The sequence below is a fragment of the Elephas maximus genome, chromosome 8 (assembly GCF_024166365.1).
Source record: "Elephas maximus indicus isolate mEleMax1 chromosome 8, mEleMax1 primary haplotype, whole genome shotgun sequence".
Classification (NCBI taxonomy): domain Eukaryota; kingdom Metazoa; phylum Chordata; class Mammalia; order Proboscidea; family Elephantidae; genus Elephas; species Elephas maximus.
In genome coordinates this window covers 15,262,807-15,279,329 of record NC_064826.1, presented here as the reverse complement: position 1 = coordinate 15,279,329, position 16,523 = coordinate 15,262,807, and the positions used below count along the sequence as shown (strand labels likewise).

Genomic DNA, 16,523 nt, shown 5'->3' with positions numbered 1-16,523 from the left:
GTGAGTTGGTTTTTGTTTGTTTGTTTTGGTCTATAACTACTGTAATTAAAACAGGGTGATTGAGGAGCAAGGAGATAAAAAGGTGAATGTCAAAACAGAGATGCTTCACAAGTCACCTTGCTCTATGCATGAACTTCATGTACAAGGCGCCAGTCTTGGCCTATCAAAAAAAATTACTTTTATTTTTTTAATGATGATACTCAGTGTTGATGAGGACGCAGAGAAACAAGCACTTTCACTGCTGGAGGGAGCGTTACATGCTACAATGTTTTGGGGAGGGAAATTTTAGAATGATTAAATATTTCGTGTAAAACAATTTTATGAAGAGCTTTTACAAACGTATACAAAAGTTTGTTCTATGGTGTTTAGGTTAAGAATCATGATGTACAACTGTATACGCAGGGTATTACAAATACAGGTGCATAGAAAAAAGGCTGGAGGACAAAGAACTGGCAATAGGCATGTGCCTACTGGGAATCCAGGTGATTTACATTTCCTTATTTATAATCTTCTGTATTTCCCAAATTTTCTGTAATGAGTATGTCATTTTCATAGTCACAAAGTTTTTTTTTTTAAATGAAGGCACAAGAATTTTAAAAGTTCATTTTTTATTATAAGTAGAATTGAATAAAGCCAAACATCCTAATACGTGAAGAACACAATACGTAAAGACGCCGTCCAGGTAGTTAACGGGCAAGTCTGTGCTTTGGGAGAAAGTTCAGCTGTGGAGCAGTCTGATGGGTACAAAAGACAAGACCTGCACGGTTTCAAGTTCCATACATTAAACTGGCAGAAGAAAAAAAACAAGAGTTGATAAGACCCCTAGGTGTCTCTGTCATGAAGTTGTTCGTGCATTTGGTACCAGGGAGGACTTTGCACAAGTTTGCCAAGTGTGAGTTTCGCTGGCATTAATCGGTCTTCAGGACAAGACCAGAACGGACTTGCTGTCTGTCCTACCCGGGCTGGAAACCTCCCGCCCCAGCGCCGGCTCCTCCCTCTGCGGTGGGGCCAGCCTTTAATAACCGCAGCACACAACACCCTACGCTCAGGATCCCGCTGCGCAGCACCCAGCTTCTCAGCTCCGTGTCCGCGCTGACCATGGCCACCTTCGTGGAGCTCAGCACCAAAGCCAAGGTGCCCATCGTGGGCCTGGGCACCTGGAAGGTAGATAAGCACGTGTGTGCGGACACCTGCTTCCCTTCTGGGGCTCTTCAGCTGGAAGCCCTGCCGTCGGCGGGGCTTGGGGAGGGAGAGTCCCGCCCTGGAGCCAGGACCCGGGGCTCCCTTCTCTCTGGTGGATTCAGGCTCCAAAGCTCCAGGGTGGCTTTTCCCAGCGCGGCCAGAGCTTCCTGCCAGGATCTAGTTTCAAGCAGGTGTTGGGCTGAGAAACACGGTTGTTTTCAGGGCAGTTTCTCTTCCAGAAGTCTTTCCTCTTCTCGCTTCTCCCCGGCTCTGGAACCTTTAAAGGGGCTCCTCGCTGGTGGAGCCTGGCCCTGGGGTTGCAGCCGGGTGGGTGGTTGAGGGGAGGGGGCGTGGGAGCTCCATCCTGCGGCTCTGGCTGTGGGCTGTGTGCTGTGTGGTTCCGAGAGCTGGTTAGAAATGCAGGCTCTCAGGCCACCCCAGGCCTTCTGCATGGGAATCTGCACTTGTAACAAGACTCCCAGGTGGTCCCCATGCAGTTCAAGTCCCAGAATCGCTGCTTCCCCAGGAGGGAGGCCTGACTCCCTGGGCTAGGCCAATTTCTACACTCATTCTATACCCCAGGGCTCAGTGACACAGGTCCATGCGCCTCTTTTAAGATAAGTTAGAAAGTTTTTTCATCTTCTGACTTCTTTCCCATTTCCATCAACGGTAAAAAAAAAAAAAACCCTAATTAGATACTAAGAGGAATCTTGACTACATCTTCTCTCTGCCTATTCTTTCTTCTCTGGGTCACTTTCCTCCTTTGTACCAACCTTCCTGGCTCCTCTACCGTGAGGGGGACACCTTATGGTCCCAGCGCTGGGCTGTTCTCAGGAGGTACACTGGGTCCATCTGGGGGAGCAGATGAACTCCAGCTGATTCAGCCCCAGCCTCTCTTGCTGGGACAGGGGTGTTTTATCCCAAATCAGAGCTTTGGCCTCCTACAAACCTGACAAATAATGGCTTCAGGTCTGCAGGGACTCTGCTCACCCAGATAAATGACAGAGCACTGTTATCAGAATTAGATGTGAGGATTGTGGAGAGAACCCTTTCAGGACCTGGGGATGATGTCATTCTAAAGATTATGCACTTATCAGTGGAGGTTCGGGGTGCAGGGGTGGGAGGGGGCCCAGGGGCATCTGAGCTGCTGCAGCGTCCATTTCTTGTCCCATTGCTGGTGCAGCTATACATTCTGTTTTGCCTACTTTTTGGTATGTCTGTTTTTTCACAGTCCCACTGCCGCTGAGTTGATTCCAACTCATAGTGAATAGGACTGCCCCCTAGGGTTTCCAAGTCTGTAAATCTTTACGGAAGCAGACTTCCACATCTTTCTCCCCCAGAGTGGCTGGTGAGTTCAAACCGCTGAACTTTCAGTTAGCAGCTGAGAGCTTAACCACTTTGCCGCCCAAACCAAATACTGCCATTGAGTCAATTCTGACTCGTAGCGACCTCACACGGTTTCCAAAGCTATAAATCTTTATGGAAGCAGACTGCCACATCTTTCTCCTGCAGAGTGGCTGGTGGGTTCGAACTGCTGACCTTCAGTTAGCAGCCTAGCACTTTAACCAATGTGCCACCAGGTGTCCTTATTTGCACCAGAAGAGGTTTAAAAAAGATTTGTGAAAGGTCGGTACAAAGTTCTTTCTTTCTTTATATGGCTTGTGTTGGCCAGGTTATATTTCTAATGTGATACTTCTAATGCTGTTTCCTTTGCTGCCTCAAGGTGGGAAAAGAACCTCAATTCTTTCAAAGGTTTTCTTTTTCTCCCTTTTCTGAAATAATAATTATATAATAGCACACCCCCACTGAGCGTTCCTGGGTCCTAGGCCCTGTGCCAAACGCTTTCCCTTCACTGTGGCCCTTCACCAACCCCACCACCCCCTGACGCAGGTACTGTTATTATACCCACTCCTTACTTATTGAGATGGTTAGGTCCCAAAGATCAGGTCATTATGCAAAAAGTGGTGTTATGCAAAAATGGACGACAGCCACATCAGATCACAAACTATTATGTGGGACACATATGTTCCACTGGATCTGAGACGCAGAAAATGTAGGTGGGTGCTTTATGTCCCACTGGTGATGAAAGGGTTATTGTCAGATGTATGTCATTAATGGGCAAAATAGTTAGATAGTAGGTTTTTTACTATTGCCGTAAATACAAAATGTCAGATGATGAGATAGTGGGTAAGTGAGAAGTAGGTGTATTCTCATTTTTTGGACAAGGTATAGAGAGATTAATCTTCCCAAGGCAAAGCGCCAAGCAGGTGGTGGAGCCTGGACTTATCTGGACTGACCTTCTTACAGAGCCTTATCACTGTGTGGAGAACTTTTCTGCCTATTCTTCTGGGTCATTTCAGGAGGCAGTTTCAGCCTGGTCTTTTTGAAGGGGGCACAAGGAGCCATGAGTCACCACCATCTTTACAAAGGGGGGTAATAGGAGCCATAGGTTACCCCCATTTTTATAAAGGGGGTCACGAGGAGCCATGGGGTCACCCCCATCTTTACAAAGTGGGGCACTAGGAACTATGGATCACCCCCATCTTTACAAAGGGGGGCACTAGGAGTTGTGGGTCACCTTGATCTTTCCAAAGGGGAGCACTAGGAGCTATGGGTCACCTCAGTCTTTAGAAAAGGGTACACTAGGAGTTTTGGGTCACCCCAGTCTTTACAGAGGGGTGCATGAAGAGCCTTGGGTCACCCCTACACACCTGGGGCCCTGTTAGGGTTGGAGGGTTAACCTGGATGAGGAAGGAAGTAGACTCTGGTTAGGATGAGATATAAGCCATGATTACAAGTCAATCCACTTTCCATCCTTCTCCTTTGGAACATTCTCCCAAGCATATTTTCTGCCCTGGGGTCCCCTGGAAATAGGGGCCCCAGTGAGGCTCTGGTTTGGAGAGGTAGACCATGGAGGGGGGCCCTGGGGAGATGGTCTGGGGATGAGAACACATGATGGTCTCCTTCTCCTTAGTGTTCCCCTGGCCAAGTCCAAGAGACTGTGAAGGCAGCAATTGATGTGGGGTACCGCCACTTCGACTGTGCTTTTGTGTATCAGAATGAGAGCAAGGTGGGAGAGGCCATCCAGGAGAAGCTCCAAGAGAAGGCTGTGACACGCGAGGACCTCTTCATCGTCAGCAAGGTGCCCAAGGCCCATGGGGTGGGAGGAGGTCTTAACCTCAGGGCAGGGGAAGGGCTCAGTTTGGTGAGCACCAAGGATTCCCCAGCCTTTCCTACAAGCACAGAGTTGTTTCCCCAGCTCTCTTCCTCTCTGCTTTGTGACACATCCACTACCCACATAACCACATTCCCACCCAGGACTGGAATGAGGAGATGCTGCTGCTGGCTCCCTCCTCTGAGTTGGGTTTCCCATTGTGGGGAGGGTCCACTGAGCTACAGCGATGCCCATGGCCTCCATGCCCACCACGGGGCTCATCTGTCCAGTGCTGGTCAGCAGCAGAGGGTGCAGTCAGGGATGGACCTGGAGGCCGCCTTTGTGGATTGTGGTCTCCATGGCTAAGGTCTGAGCCTCTCAACAGGGGATGTTTGCAAAAGTGTGGGAGCATTTCTTTTATTGTCACATATGAGTTTCATTCTCTTTCAGCATAGTAAAAGGCGAGTTACAAATGTTGTAAAAAAGGGGGTGCTGGTCTGTAGGGTTGCGAATCACCAGACAGGTATTGTGCACGGCTTGCTAAAACACGAGCTTCAGGTAATGGAAAGAGCCTGCACCGGGCAGCACACATACCCCATGTGCTGCGCTGAGTCTGGATGGACTCTGTGGAAGCCACCACTGGGGCCTGGCAGGCTGGAGACACAGGGCTGAGGGAAGGGAACCTTCTGTACCTGAGTGTGAGAGAGCTTGAAATTTGTGTTAGACACAATTTCTGCTCTCAGGGTGCCTATAGCCAAGGTGGGGGCAACGAGGGAAATAGGTAGAGTCAGGACCAGATATGTTTCCTGACATGAGGGACATATAACATGCTAGGGGAGCTGAGCAAATAAACTGCCCTCAGCACTTAGGGACTGTCCTTGACTTAATGAACCCTGGTGGTGGAGCTCACCTGGGTCACGTGTCTGAACCACTCTGGCCGTACAGAGCCCATGCCCAGGTTAGACCCAGGAGCAGTGCGATGTGGCTGATGGAGCCTTCTTTCCTGGTATTGACCCTCCTTGTCACTCTCTGCAGCTGTGGCCCACCTTCTTCGAGAAGCCCCTGGTGAAGGAAGCCTGTCGGAAGACACTCAAGGATCTGAAGCTGGACTACCTCGACATCTACCTTGTTCACTGGCCACAGGGGCTGCAGGTTAGCACTCATCCCGTCTCTCGTTCCTAAGCAGATGCCAGAGAGTATCCACTGGCCCAGCTGCAGGGCTGCTGAGGAGGGAACTCCTGCCCTTCATACCTGTGAACTGACGGAGGCCACGATGGAGCAGAGGGCTGGGCTGGGAGAGAGGCCAAGGCCATGGCTGAGGAGCTGGCCACGTGCTGGGTCTTCTCTGTTATGTCTGAGGGGGTCGTGGTTTCTGGCAGCCCACGGTGACTGCTGCTGCCATGTTCTTTGTCTCGGGTCCATGCCAAGGGTCCCCTCATGGGAGAACACTTGGACTCTTGCATAACAGTAGTTCAGGAACCAACCCTCTTGTAATTGAACCATACCCTGGGTGTGACATCTTGGAGAAGAACCCATGTATGTTTACACTGGAGGGTGGCCTGTTCTTACTGATGACCCAGCAGGCCTTTCCTGGGCTCGCCTCTAGCTTCTGAAAGGCAGGGGTGACATGACACCCAACTCTCTCACCTCATGACCCGTGAGGTGACGAGTGGGTGCCATCCTCCCAACAGGCCTCGTGAGTCTGCCAGAAGAGAAGCGTGCCAGTATCTTCTCCAGAAAACCCACTCTTGGGATCTAACCCTTGTCTGCTGGTCTTGAAATTATAGCTTGTCCCCAAGTGTATATGGGGCCTAGGTATATGAAGTAATGCCCATGGTGACAGTGGTGGCTTTTGAAATGTGCTAATGATGGATTCTAACATCAACCAGCAGTTTCTAAAATAGGAGGATTTATATTTGACAGTAGATTGGTTTATAGATTTAATCTCATAGTCTTGAATTTTTTAGCTCAGAGCCTGAAGAGGTAGCATGCATGTGTGGGCGTTTAGCCGATGGGGATGGTTCAGGATCCTGGAACCTCATGAAAAGAACTCAGGTGCCTGGAGGCAGGCTCCAGTTGAAGCTTTTTTTTCTGCATTTACAGCCTGGGAAGGAAATTATCCCCAAAGATGATAAAGGCAATGTCCTCCCGAGTAAAACAACATTCTTGGATGCCTGGGAGGTAGGTTCCAGCTTTTTCTAAATGAAAACTTTCCTTCAGTGATCCATGCTGCTCCACACTCCGTGCCCATGTCCCTGTTGCTGTTTAATTTCCTCATTGTCATTCTGTAGTTCTACCAGCTCCTTCCAAATCACCTTTGAGTTTTTTTTTTTTTTCCTGACACTATATTTTCAAAGGCTAAGACTGAATCCTCAAGTAGGAATGGAAATATAATCTCTACCCCAGTTAGAGGGATGCTCACATGCTGCTTTCCAACTGGGGGAGAGGGATTTGAGCAGGGGGTTGGCCTCGGTTTGCACGGATTAGCTGAGTAACCTGGGGGGAGTTATTCAACTCCAGGAAGCCTTAGTTTCCTTATCTTAAAAAAAAAAAATTACTGCATTCCTAGTGATAACATGCATCTTTTAGGATGTGGGAAAGATTAAGCTAGCTAATACCTACGGAGCACAGGAACCTTAGTCATAGGTTCCCTTAATCGGCAGAGGCCGAGGAGGTAGGCACTCTTAGTGTCCCTGTTTGCAAATGAGGAAAGTGAGACCTAGAGAGGAGGCTAGCTTGTCTAGGTCAACAGCCAGTGTGTGGCAGAGCCAGATCTGTCCCAGGTCTCTCTGACTTTAGAATCTACCCTCCACAGCCCATCCTGAAGATTGTCCTGAAGGTTTCTGGGTTGTACGTAAAAAGAAAAACAAAAAATTAAAAAATTACCACCATAACAAAGAGCCATCATTAGTGTTACCCATGGATTTGCCTGGCAAGGATATATCATTTGCAATTAGGTTCTCCACATCAAAATTAGCAATAATAATAATAAAAATAATAAGCAATGGTTTATGCCTTCAACAGCCGTACTAAATAATAAATTATTGGAAATACCACATCTCATGAGCAAGAGAATATAAATAGAAGCAAAACAAATACTCATGAGAAAATCTTATGAAGGCATCCATTTGTCATAAGTGTCTGCTGCATTTCTCATATGATTAAATGTAACCCCATGGTAAAATGGGACCGACTGTCATTGCTGGACAAGCCGTGAGCTGGTTGCGCTCAAGCACTCCACCTGTTCCCTGTCGCTATGGAGTCAAGCACTCCACCTGTTCCCTGTCGCTATGGAGTCAAGCACTCCACCTGTTCCCTGTCGCTATGGAGTCAAGCACTCCACCTGTTCCCTGTCGCTATGGAGTCAAGCACTCCACCTGTTCCCTGTCGCTATGGAGTCAAGCACTCCACCTGTTCCCTGTCGCTATGGAGTCAAGCACTCCACCTGTTCCCTGTCGCTATGGAGTCAAGCACTCCACCTGTTCCCTGTCGCTATGGAGTCAAGCACTCCACCTGTTCCCTGTCGCTATGGAGTCAAGCACTCCACCTGTTCCCTGTCGCTATGGAGTCAAGCACTCCACCTGTTCCCTGTCGCTATGGAGTCAAGCACTCCACCTGTTCCCTGTCGCTATGGAGTCAAGCACTCCACCTGTTCCCTGTCGCTATGGAGTCAAGCACTCCACCTGTTCCCTGTCGCTATGGAGTCAAGCACTCCACCTGTTCCCTGTCGCTATGGAGTCAAGCACTCCACCTGTTCCCTGTCGCTATGGAGTCAAGCACTCCACCTGTTCCCTGTCGCTATGGAGTCAAGCACTCCACCTGTTCCCTGTCGCTATGGAGTCAAGCACTCCACCTGTTCCCTGTCGCTATGGAGTCAAGCACTCCACCTGTTCCCTGTCGCTATGGAGTCAAGCACTCCACCTGTTCCCTGTCGCTATGGAGTCAAGCACTCCACCTGTTCCCTGTCGCTATGGAGTCAAGCACTCCACCTGTTCCCTGTCGCTATGGAGTCAAGCACTCCACCTGTTCCCTGTCGCTATGGAGTCAAGCACTCCACCTGTTCCCTGTCGCTATGGAGTCAAGCACTCCACCTGTTCCCTGTCGCTATGGAGTCAAGCACTCCACCTGTTCCCTGTCGCTATGGAGTCAAGCACTCCACCTGTTCCCTGTCGCTATGGAGTCAAGCACTCCACCTGTTCCCTGTTGCTATGGAGTCAATTCTGACTCGTGGTGACCCTATGGGGTCTCCAAGGCTGCAATCTTTGGGGAAGCAGACTGCCACATCTTTCTCCTGCAGAGCAGCCGGCGGGTTCAAACTGCCGATCTTTCTTTGGGTTAGCAGCCAAGAGATTAACTACTCCGCCACCAGGGCTCCTGAAGGACTAGGCAGAGGGTTCAAATTATAAGTTGAAACTGGCTTTTTTATTTTTAGTTTTTAGATTTACACACTGTTTTGGCCTTAATGAACCCACAAGCCATTGTTTGGCTATGTAGTCTTAAATACTTGTTTGATATATTCACTAAAACAAATGGATTAAGCCTGAGCCTTCGAGCAAAGTTACCACTCTCTCTTTGCTAGCAATAAAATTGTAGCCATAAAAAGAAAACTGGAATTTTGGTACTTAACTGTAGGAAAAGATCAACAAATTAATTTTTCTGTCATGATAGAGAAAAATTTCAGAACGAATGGTTCACCTGCATGGACTCACCTCAGTGTGTTTTATTCCTGAGGGTGAAGAGTGTGGCAATATCTGTAACACAGCCTAAGGCTTCAGCAGGCTGACCCTGTGCCTTACATTTCATAAGAGGGCTTCTGTCATTTTTATCACCCTGGTAAAACATGACTTCTTAACTATCTGAGGAATTACCCTTTTTGACATGTGGAGACCAGCATACCTCTCATGTTTGCTCCACAAGATTTTTTTGCCCTAGCTTGTATGATGGCATTAAAGGTAGCAGTTATGTCATTGGTGTCTGTCAAAAGTACCCTGATTTCCCTGAGTGAGTTTGGCAATGACTGCTAAAGAAAGCATTCTAAAGGCATGAAGAGATATTGATGATCAAGATGAGAAGGTCTGAGTGAAATGGGTAAGACTGAAACATAAGCAATATGTGTTCATGTGGACCTGCAGCCAGATCAGCAGAAGCCTCATTGACTGCTCCTAAGCAGAAGTGAAAAAAAAAAAAAATGTGTAGAGACGTCCAGATCTATCATCCACCCGACTAGATCTGGTCTATGGCACACAAAACCTTTCCGTCATCTCCTGGCCCATCTTCAGAGTTCCAGGACCCTTACATTCCCATCACTTCTCCACTTCAAATTTGCCCCTGTGAAGACCTTTGCCACCCACCCGAGCAGTTCTTAGCTTTGGCTGCACGTTGAAGTCCCGTGGGGAGTTTCAAAAGTCCCAATGCTGGGGCCACCTCCCAATTCAGGAAGAAACTCTGGGGCAGGAACCCCGGCATCAGCTTTTTTTAAAGCTGTCCTGTGGTTGCAAAGTGCAGCCAGGTCTGAGAACCACAGATAACGTGTCCCCTGAACCCCCTGTGCTTGTCCCTGCCTCAGAGTCTTTAATCTTAATCCCTTCCCCCACCTGCTCTTATCTCTCCTTTCTTTTCTCCAAGTTATTTTTCGAGCCCCTGTTCAAACCCCGTACATGGAGCCTCCCCTGACAACTGTGACCCACGTTAATCCCTTTCTTCTCTGACCTCGTTGAGTCTTACCACTATGCTTCTATGACAGGACATGGAGGAGCTGGTGGACGAGGGGCTGGTGAAAGCCATTGGCATCTCCAACTTCAACCACTTCCAGATCGAGAGGCTCTTGAACAAACCTGGACTGAAACACAAGCCAGTGATGAACCAGGTAAATTCGGTTCATAAACATTCAGAGGCAAGTTCAGTGTTATGTACGGCGTTTCCTCCCGGGGGTCAGCGATTAGGACGCTTTGGGAAGGTGTGAGGTGGATCACAGGGTCCAGCATCCAAGTGTACCAGCGGGCAGGATTTGGTCTCTGCTTGGCTGCCTTTTTGTATATAGAACTCCCCATGAGCATCTCCAAACGCAGGCCAACTTCCTAGTGATGGAGAATGTTCACTTTTGCAGATCGAGTGTCACCCATACCTCACGCAGGAGAAGCTGATCCAGTACTGCCATTCCAAGGGCATTGCGGTCACCGCCTACAGCCCCCTGGGCTCTCCAGATAGACCTTGGTGAGGCTCCTCAGGGGTCTTTCTCTTGATGCTCTTTAAAAAATGTCTGATAATTGGTTAATACTGGTATGAATCTATCAGGCGTTGGATAGAGTAATACATCTAAGACAATGTGTTTTGTGCACCTAAATGGGATTATAGTGGGTAAAAATGGGATTTTTTTAAGTAGCAACATGCTTGCCCCTCTGCAAATATACAGGTCCAGCCACTCAGAGCTGGACCAGCCTCTGCACAAAGTGAGGTTCAGAGCCCATGATGGGCCCAAGGGTAAGACAAAGCTTTCAGGTGCTCCTACCTGTCTCCCAGATGGAGGAGACTGGGATAAGCAGCTTTGGGGCTGTCATCATGGGAGGGATATTCATCTACACATGGTACCTATGGTGATTGTTCATGCCTGCCATCTTTCTTTTTCTAGGGCCAAGCCAGAAGACCCTTCACTCCTGGAGGACCCTAAGATTAAGCAGATTGCTGCAAAGCACAACAAAACCCCAGCCCAGGTACATGATTATGACGTTTCTCCCCCAGCAGTCCAGGGCCCTGTTTTCTTCCTTGTGTTGTCTAAACTTCATTCCCTGAAGAGGAAGAACAGGTGAGATGAAGCCCCGTCAGGCCTTCCTGAAAGTCCTTGGGCATCCAAGAGACACACTGTTATCACCAAGACAGGAAAGGCCTCTGTCCAGCAGCTTCCTGTGAGCTTGATTACCCAGTGATGAGAGTGGCTTTGCTGGCAGAGATCTGGGTTGAGATCCAGCTCTACCACACGCTGCCTTGATACCCAACACTGGTCCAGCCACCATTCTAGTTCCTCATGAGAAAATCCTAGAATCTGCTACTTCAGGCTGTTGTGAAGATTCCTGGAGACTGTCCCATGGAGGCTGCCATTGTCTGACAGGGATGTGTTCAGTCCACAGTTGATGTTCTAACTATGGCAGGGAGCTGCAGGGTGGTTTCATTGCCCTTTAGTGGAGGGAGGGTATTGGTGGGTAAGTAGAGTATAATGTCCTTCATGTGCAGGTTCTGATCCGGTTCCATATTCAGAGGAATTTGGTTGTGATCCCCAAGTCTGCGACCCCAACGCACATTGCTGAGAACTTCCAGGTAAGAGCCCACTGGTAGACCCTGGCTTTCGTCAGTGGAGGAGGAGACTCTTTGCCATGCTGTTCATCCCATCTCTTCATGGTCTGTGGATCCCACCGCCTGTCCACCACCCTGTCACCTCCCACACAAGGGAGCCACCTGTCTCACCTGGCAGGTGTGAGCACGGCTGGGCCTTACCTCCCCAAGGAGAAGCTTGGTTGCCCCTGAGCAGAAGATCACAGCCACACTCACAGCAGACTGTCCTGGTCTCACCACCTCTCCCCCACAGCAGAGGGGGTTTGGACTGCACTGGAGGACATGCTCCCTGTGGGTGCCCATATGTCCTTTAGGGACACTCCTGCAGTGGGAAGCTAACGCTGAACTAGCCATGCATACCTGGGGTTAATCCAACTTGGCTGTGTTGTGTAATTCTTTTTATACATTATTGGATTCAATTTGCTAATATTTATGAACCTAGGTTAAAGCAAAATTCATGTCCAGTGGACATAATGAGGACCTTCTGTGGCCAGTTAGTGCTGGGAATGTGAGCTCTTTCCTTAATGGAATGGGGCCCCAGGGATTGGCTTGAGCTCCCCCCGTTTCCAGGTCTTTGACTTCCAGTTGAGTGGCGAAGAGATGGCGACCCTACTCAGCTTCAACAAGAACTGGAGGATCTACATCCTGAAGGAGTGAGTACACTGGGTCACTCTAACTGCAAGGAGTGTCAGGGTTTTCTCTAAGCTGGTAGAGGGTTAGCTGAAAGACTCAGAATGCAGATGGGACTAGTTTTGTCTTCAAATACTATCTTCTGGCAGTTTTGAAAATTAAGATTGAAGTACCAGGGTGAGACTCATTATGAGGAAAGAAATATCCCTAATTGCTGCTCAGTGACTGAACTCCTGGAATTAATCAAGGTAATACTTGGAAGGCACTTAGTGCAGTGCTTAGCTTCAGGCCCATTAGTCATTAACTGGCTGCCATGGCATTAATTCCGATTTGTGGTGACCCCATGTATGTCACAGTAGAGCTGTGCTCCCTAGAGTTTTCAATGGCTGTGACATTTCAGATGTAGACCACCAAGCATTTTTTCCAAAGTGCCTCTGAGTGGATTTGAACCACCAACCTCGAAGTTTATTTTTGTGCCCTGGTTGCTGCTTGTATGCCCTCCTTCCCAGCACACCCTCAGATCACTTTGAGGGAAGGTGGAGATATGGGCCCCTATCTGTGTTCTCTCAGAGTCTTGCGGGGAGGCTAAGAAAGGATGAAGACCACAGGATAGCCTGGAGAAGAACGCTTTTTGGAGCAGTGTTGTTGCTTACAGTCCTTCTCTCTCATTCTCTCTGCAGACTGGCCCATTTGGAAGATTATCCTTTTGCTGCAGAATATTGATGGCGGGCCTTTAGGATCCTGATGAGACCATCCAGCAGATTCTCTGGCTCCACTTTCCTGAAGTGTTACTCTCTGCCCTGGAGCCGTACTTTAGCTGGGCCTATCTGAAATCACACCGAGCTGGGCATGCTGCCTGCCAGGGTCTGGGCCACATCGTTTGCAGCTTGTGTATCCAACCAGGAGTAGATAATCACAGGGAAGTACGAGTCAGATAGGCACATGGCAGTTTTTTTTCACTCTGCTAACACTGAGAATACAGGAATACAAAGATAAAAAATAATAGTAACCAACATTTAATGAGTGTTTTTTATGTGCCAACACTACATGAGGTGGTTTTTGTATGGGTGCCTCCTTGAATCCTGCAACAACCCCCTTTGAGGTGGGCACTGTTATCATTCCCATTTTACAGAAGAGGAAGTGGAGGCATGGGGAGGACAACACCTAGCCTGAGGCCACCCAGGCTTGAATGGCAGAGCCCAAAGAGTCAACTCTGTGAGCCTGTGAGAGGCACAAAGGTGCCACTGCTCATTGAAGGAGTAAAGACATTATCCGTTAACATGAGGTCATACTGGAGCAGGGTGAGTCCTAATCCAACACAAATGGTGTCCTTGTAAAAGAGGAGAAGAGACACAGAGGGAAGACAACCAAGTGTAGATTTATCTACAAGCCAGGGAATGCCTGGCATTATCAGAAGTGTGAGAAATAACAAAGGATCTTCCTCTGGTTCCTGAGGATTGAACACGGCCCAGCTGACACCCTGAATTCAGACTCCTAGTCTCCAGAACTGTGAGAGAATAAATTTCTGTTCTTGTAAGTTACTCGGTTTGGGGTATTTTGTTACAGCAGCACTAGGAAATGAATACATCTACCATTGTTGTTGTTGTTAGTTGCCATCAAGTCAATTCTGACTCATAGCGACCCCATGTGTACAGAATAGAACTACTCCATAGGGCTTTCAAGGCTGTGACTTTTCCAAAAAGATCACCAGGCCTGTCTTCTGAGGCACCGATGGGTGAGTTTGAACTGCCGACCTTTTGGGTAGTAGTTGAATGCTTAACTGTTTTCATCACCTAGGGCCCACACTATTGATTTTATTTATTTGTTATTTGTATGTTTGTTTCTACCAACTAGAATGCAAGCTCTATAACGGCAGGGGTTTTTGTCCACTATGTTCATCCTGTGGGCCTCAATTATATCTATTGAAATGGTTGGATGAATGAATGGAAAGTGTTTTTATTCCTATTTTACAGTTGAGAAAACTGAAACCAGGTCTCTTAATTGTGACAACCCATGGTGTCTCCCATAGTAATCTGAAGTGATTCTAGAATGCTACAACCAGTCATACATCTCAGGGATTGTACAACATCCACAGGCTGGAACTGAGATGGTCCTTTAGAGTCAAGGGATAACCTGACCTCACTCAGGTCTAATCGTTCTTGTTACTGGCTGCCGTCCAGTCAGCTCGTGACTCATGGCAACTCCATGCTCAGAGGGATCAGACGACTGTGACCCCATAGGGTTTTCACTGGCTGATTTTTGGAAGCAGGTTACTAGGACTTTCTGCCTAGTCTGTGTCGGTCTGGAGCTCTCCGAAACCTGGTCAGCACCAGAGCAACATGCAGGCTCCCATGGACAGAAGAGCGGTGGCTGTGCACGAGCTGCACTGGCCTGGAATTGAACATGGAACTCCTGCATAGGAGGCGAGAATTCTACCACTGAACCACCACTGCCCCTCGGGTCTAATCCAAGAAACCAAACCTTTGCCATTGAGTCAATTCCAACTCTATAGGACAGAGTAGAACTGCCTCATAGGGCTTCCAAGGAGCAGCTGGCAGATTTGAACTGCCGACCTTTTGGTTAGCAGCTATAGCTTAACCCCTGTGCCACCAGGGCTCCTGAAGTCTAATAGTGAGGGGTCTACTAGGAATTGAGGAGGCATTAATGGTCTCTCCCTTCGGTTTTGTTTGCTCTGCTCCATACTAGAAACATCTCCCTCGTTAACCATTCCTTCTTCAGTGGGGCTCAAACAGGTCATGGTCACAGGCCACTGTCCAAAATCTACTCTCTACCAGCTCTCAGCTCTCTGGAGGCCAGAGAAGCAGTGAGCAGGGGAGAGTGGCCATGTGCTCCTTCCAGGTGGCCAGTAGATGCCAGAATCTCAGGGAAAAGGAGGGGCAGAGATGGCCTGTATGTCAGCCTCTCAGAGGCCTTTAGCTGTTATAAAAACTGTAAAACTTTTAATAAAAATGATCAGATGCCTGAAACCATTGGCCTGCGAAAATCTTTATACCTTAAATCAAAAATACTCCCTGAATTCTTCTTAAAACCAAACAATATTTTAGCTTAATTAGTAAAGAAGGTCAGCCTTGAGCACTGTGCTGTTTTAAGATCTATCTATATGGGATCAAACTGAGAACAGCAACTCAACAGATTAGATAGGAACCTTAGGGGGCAATGAGTTTATGTTAATGGGAGAGGAACACTCAGAAAAGGAGGGTGAGAATGGTTGTACAACTTTAAGAATGTAATCAATGACACTGAATTGTACATGTAGAAATGGTTGAATGGAGTATGTTCTGTGGTGTATATTCTCAACAACAACAAAAACTATCGGAAAAACATTGTACCCCATTGCCACAACTTTGAAATAATCCAGAAAATTAAAGAAAGGTATTGACTGTCTTCTATTTATTCATAAGTGGAATTAATAACGTTTGATTATGGCTGAGAGGAAGCCATAATAGCCACCTTCCTAAGCTCCCTAGCCATCCTCTAACCCAACGTAGGTACAACCCATAACCCATTGCTATTGAGTCGATTCTGACTCATAGCGACCCTACAGGACAGAGTAGAATAGCCTCCATAAGGTTTCCAAGGAGGGGCTGATGGATTTAAACTGCTGACGTGTTTGTGGGTTAGCAGCCAATCTCTTAGCCACTGCGCCAACAGGCCTCCTTGAGAATTAGACAGAGGGTTCAAATTATAAGTTGAAACCAGTTTTTTTATTTTTTGTTTTTAGATTTACATACTCTTTTGGCCTTAATGAACCCAAAAGCCATTGTTTGGCTATGTAGTCTTAAATACTTTTCTGATATATTCACTAAAACAAATGGATTAAGCCTGAGCCTTCAAGCAAAGTTATCACTCTGTCTTTGCTAGCAACTAAATGGTAACCATACAAAGAAAACTGGAATGTTGATACTTAACTATAGAAAAAGAACAAATTCATTTTCCTGTCATGATAGAGAAACATTTCAGGATGAATGGTTCACCTCCATGGACTCGCCTCAGTGAATGCTTTATTCCTGAGGGTGAAGAGTGTGGCAATATCTGTAACACAGCCTAAGGCTTCAGCAGGCTGACCCTGTGCCTTACATTTCATAAGAGGGCTTCTGTCATTTTTATCACCCTGGTAAAACATGACTTCTTAACTATCTGAGGAATTACCCTTTTTGACATGTGGAGACCAGCATACCTTTCATATTTGCTCCACAAGATTTTTTTGCCC

The 16,523-nt window shown here is 47.7% G+C and overlaps 1 protein-coding gene across 1 annotated transcript; it reads left to right on the top strand.

The window, feature by feature from the left end:
- The first annotated feature begins 1,007 nt into the window (after positions 1-1,007).
- On the top strand, positions 1,008-15,547 carry LOC126081973 (aldose reductase-related protein 2-like). The gene is made up of 10 exons (XM_049894234.1): positions 1,008-1,164; positions 4,157-4,324; positions 5,372-5,488; positions 6,440-6,517; positions 10,080-10,202; positions 10,443-10,549; positions 10,965-11,046; positions 11,564-11,647; positions 12,233-12,315; positions 12,973-15,547. Exons 1-10 carry the CDS (start codon positions 1,099-1,101, stop codon positions 13,013-13,015), a joined length of 951 nt encoding a protein of 316 aa, XP_049750191.1. The 5' UTR covers positions 1,008-1,098; the 3' UTR covers positions 13,016-15,547.
- Positions 15,548-16,523: the final 976 nt, after the last annotated feature.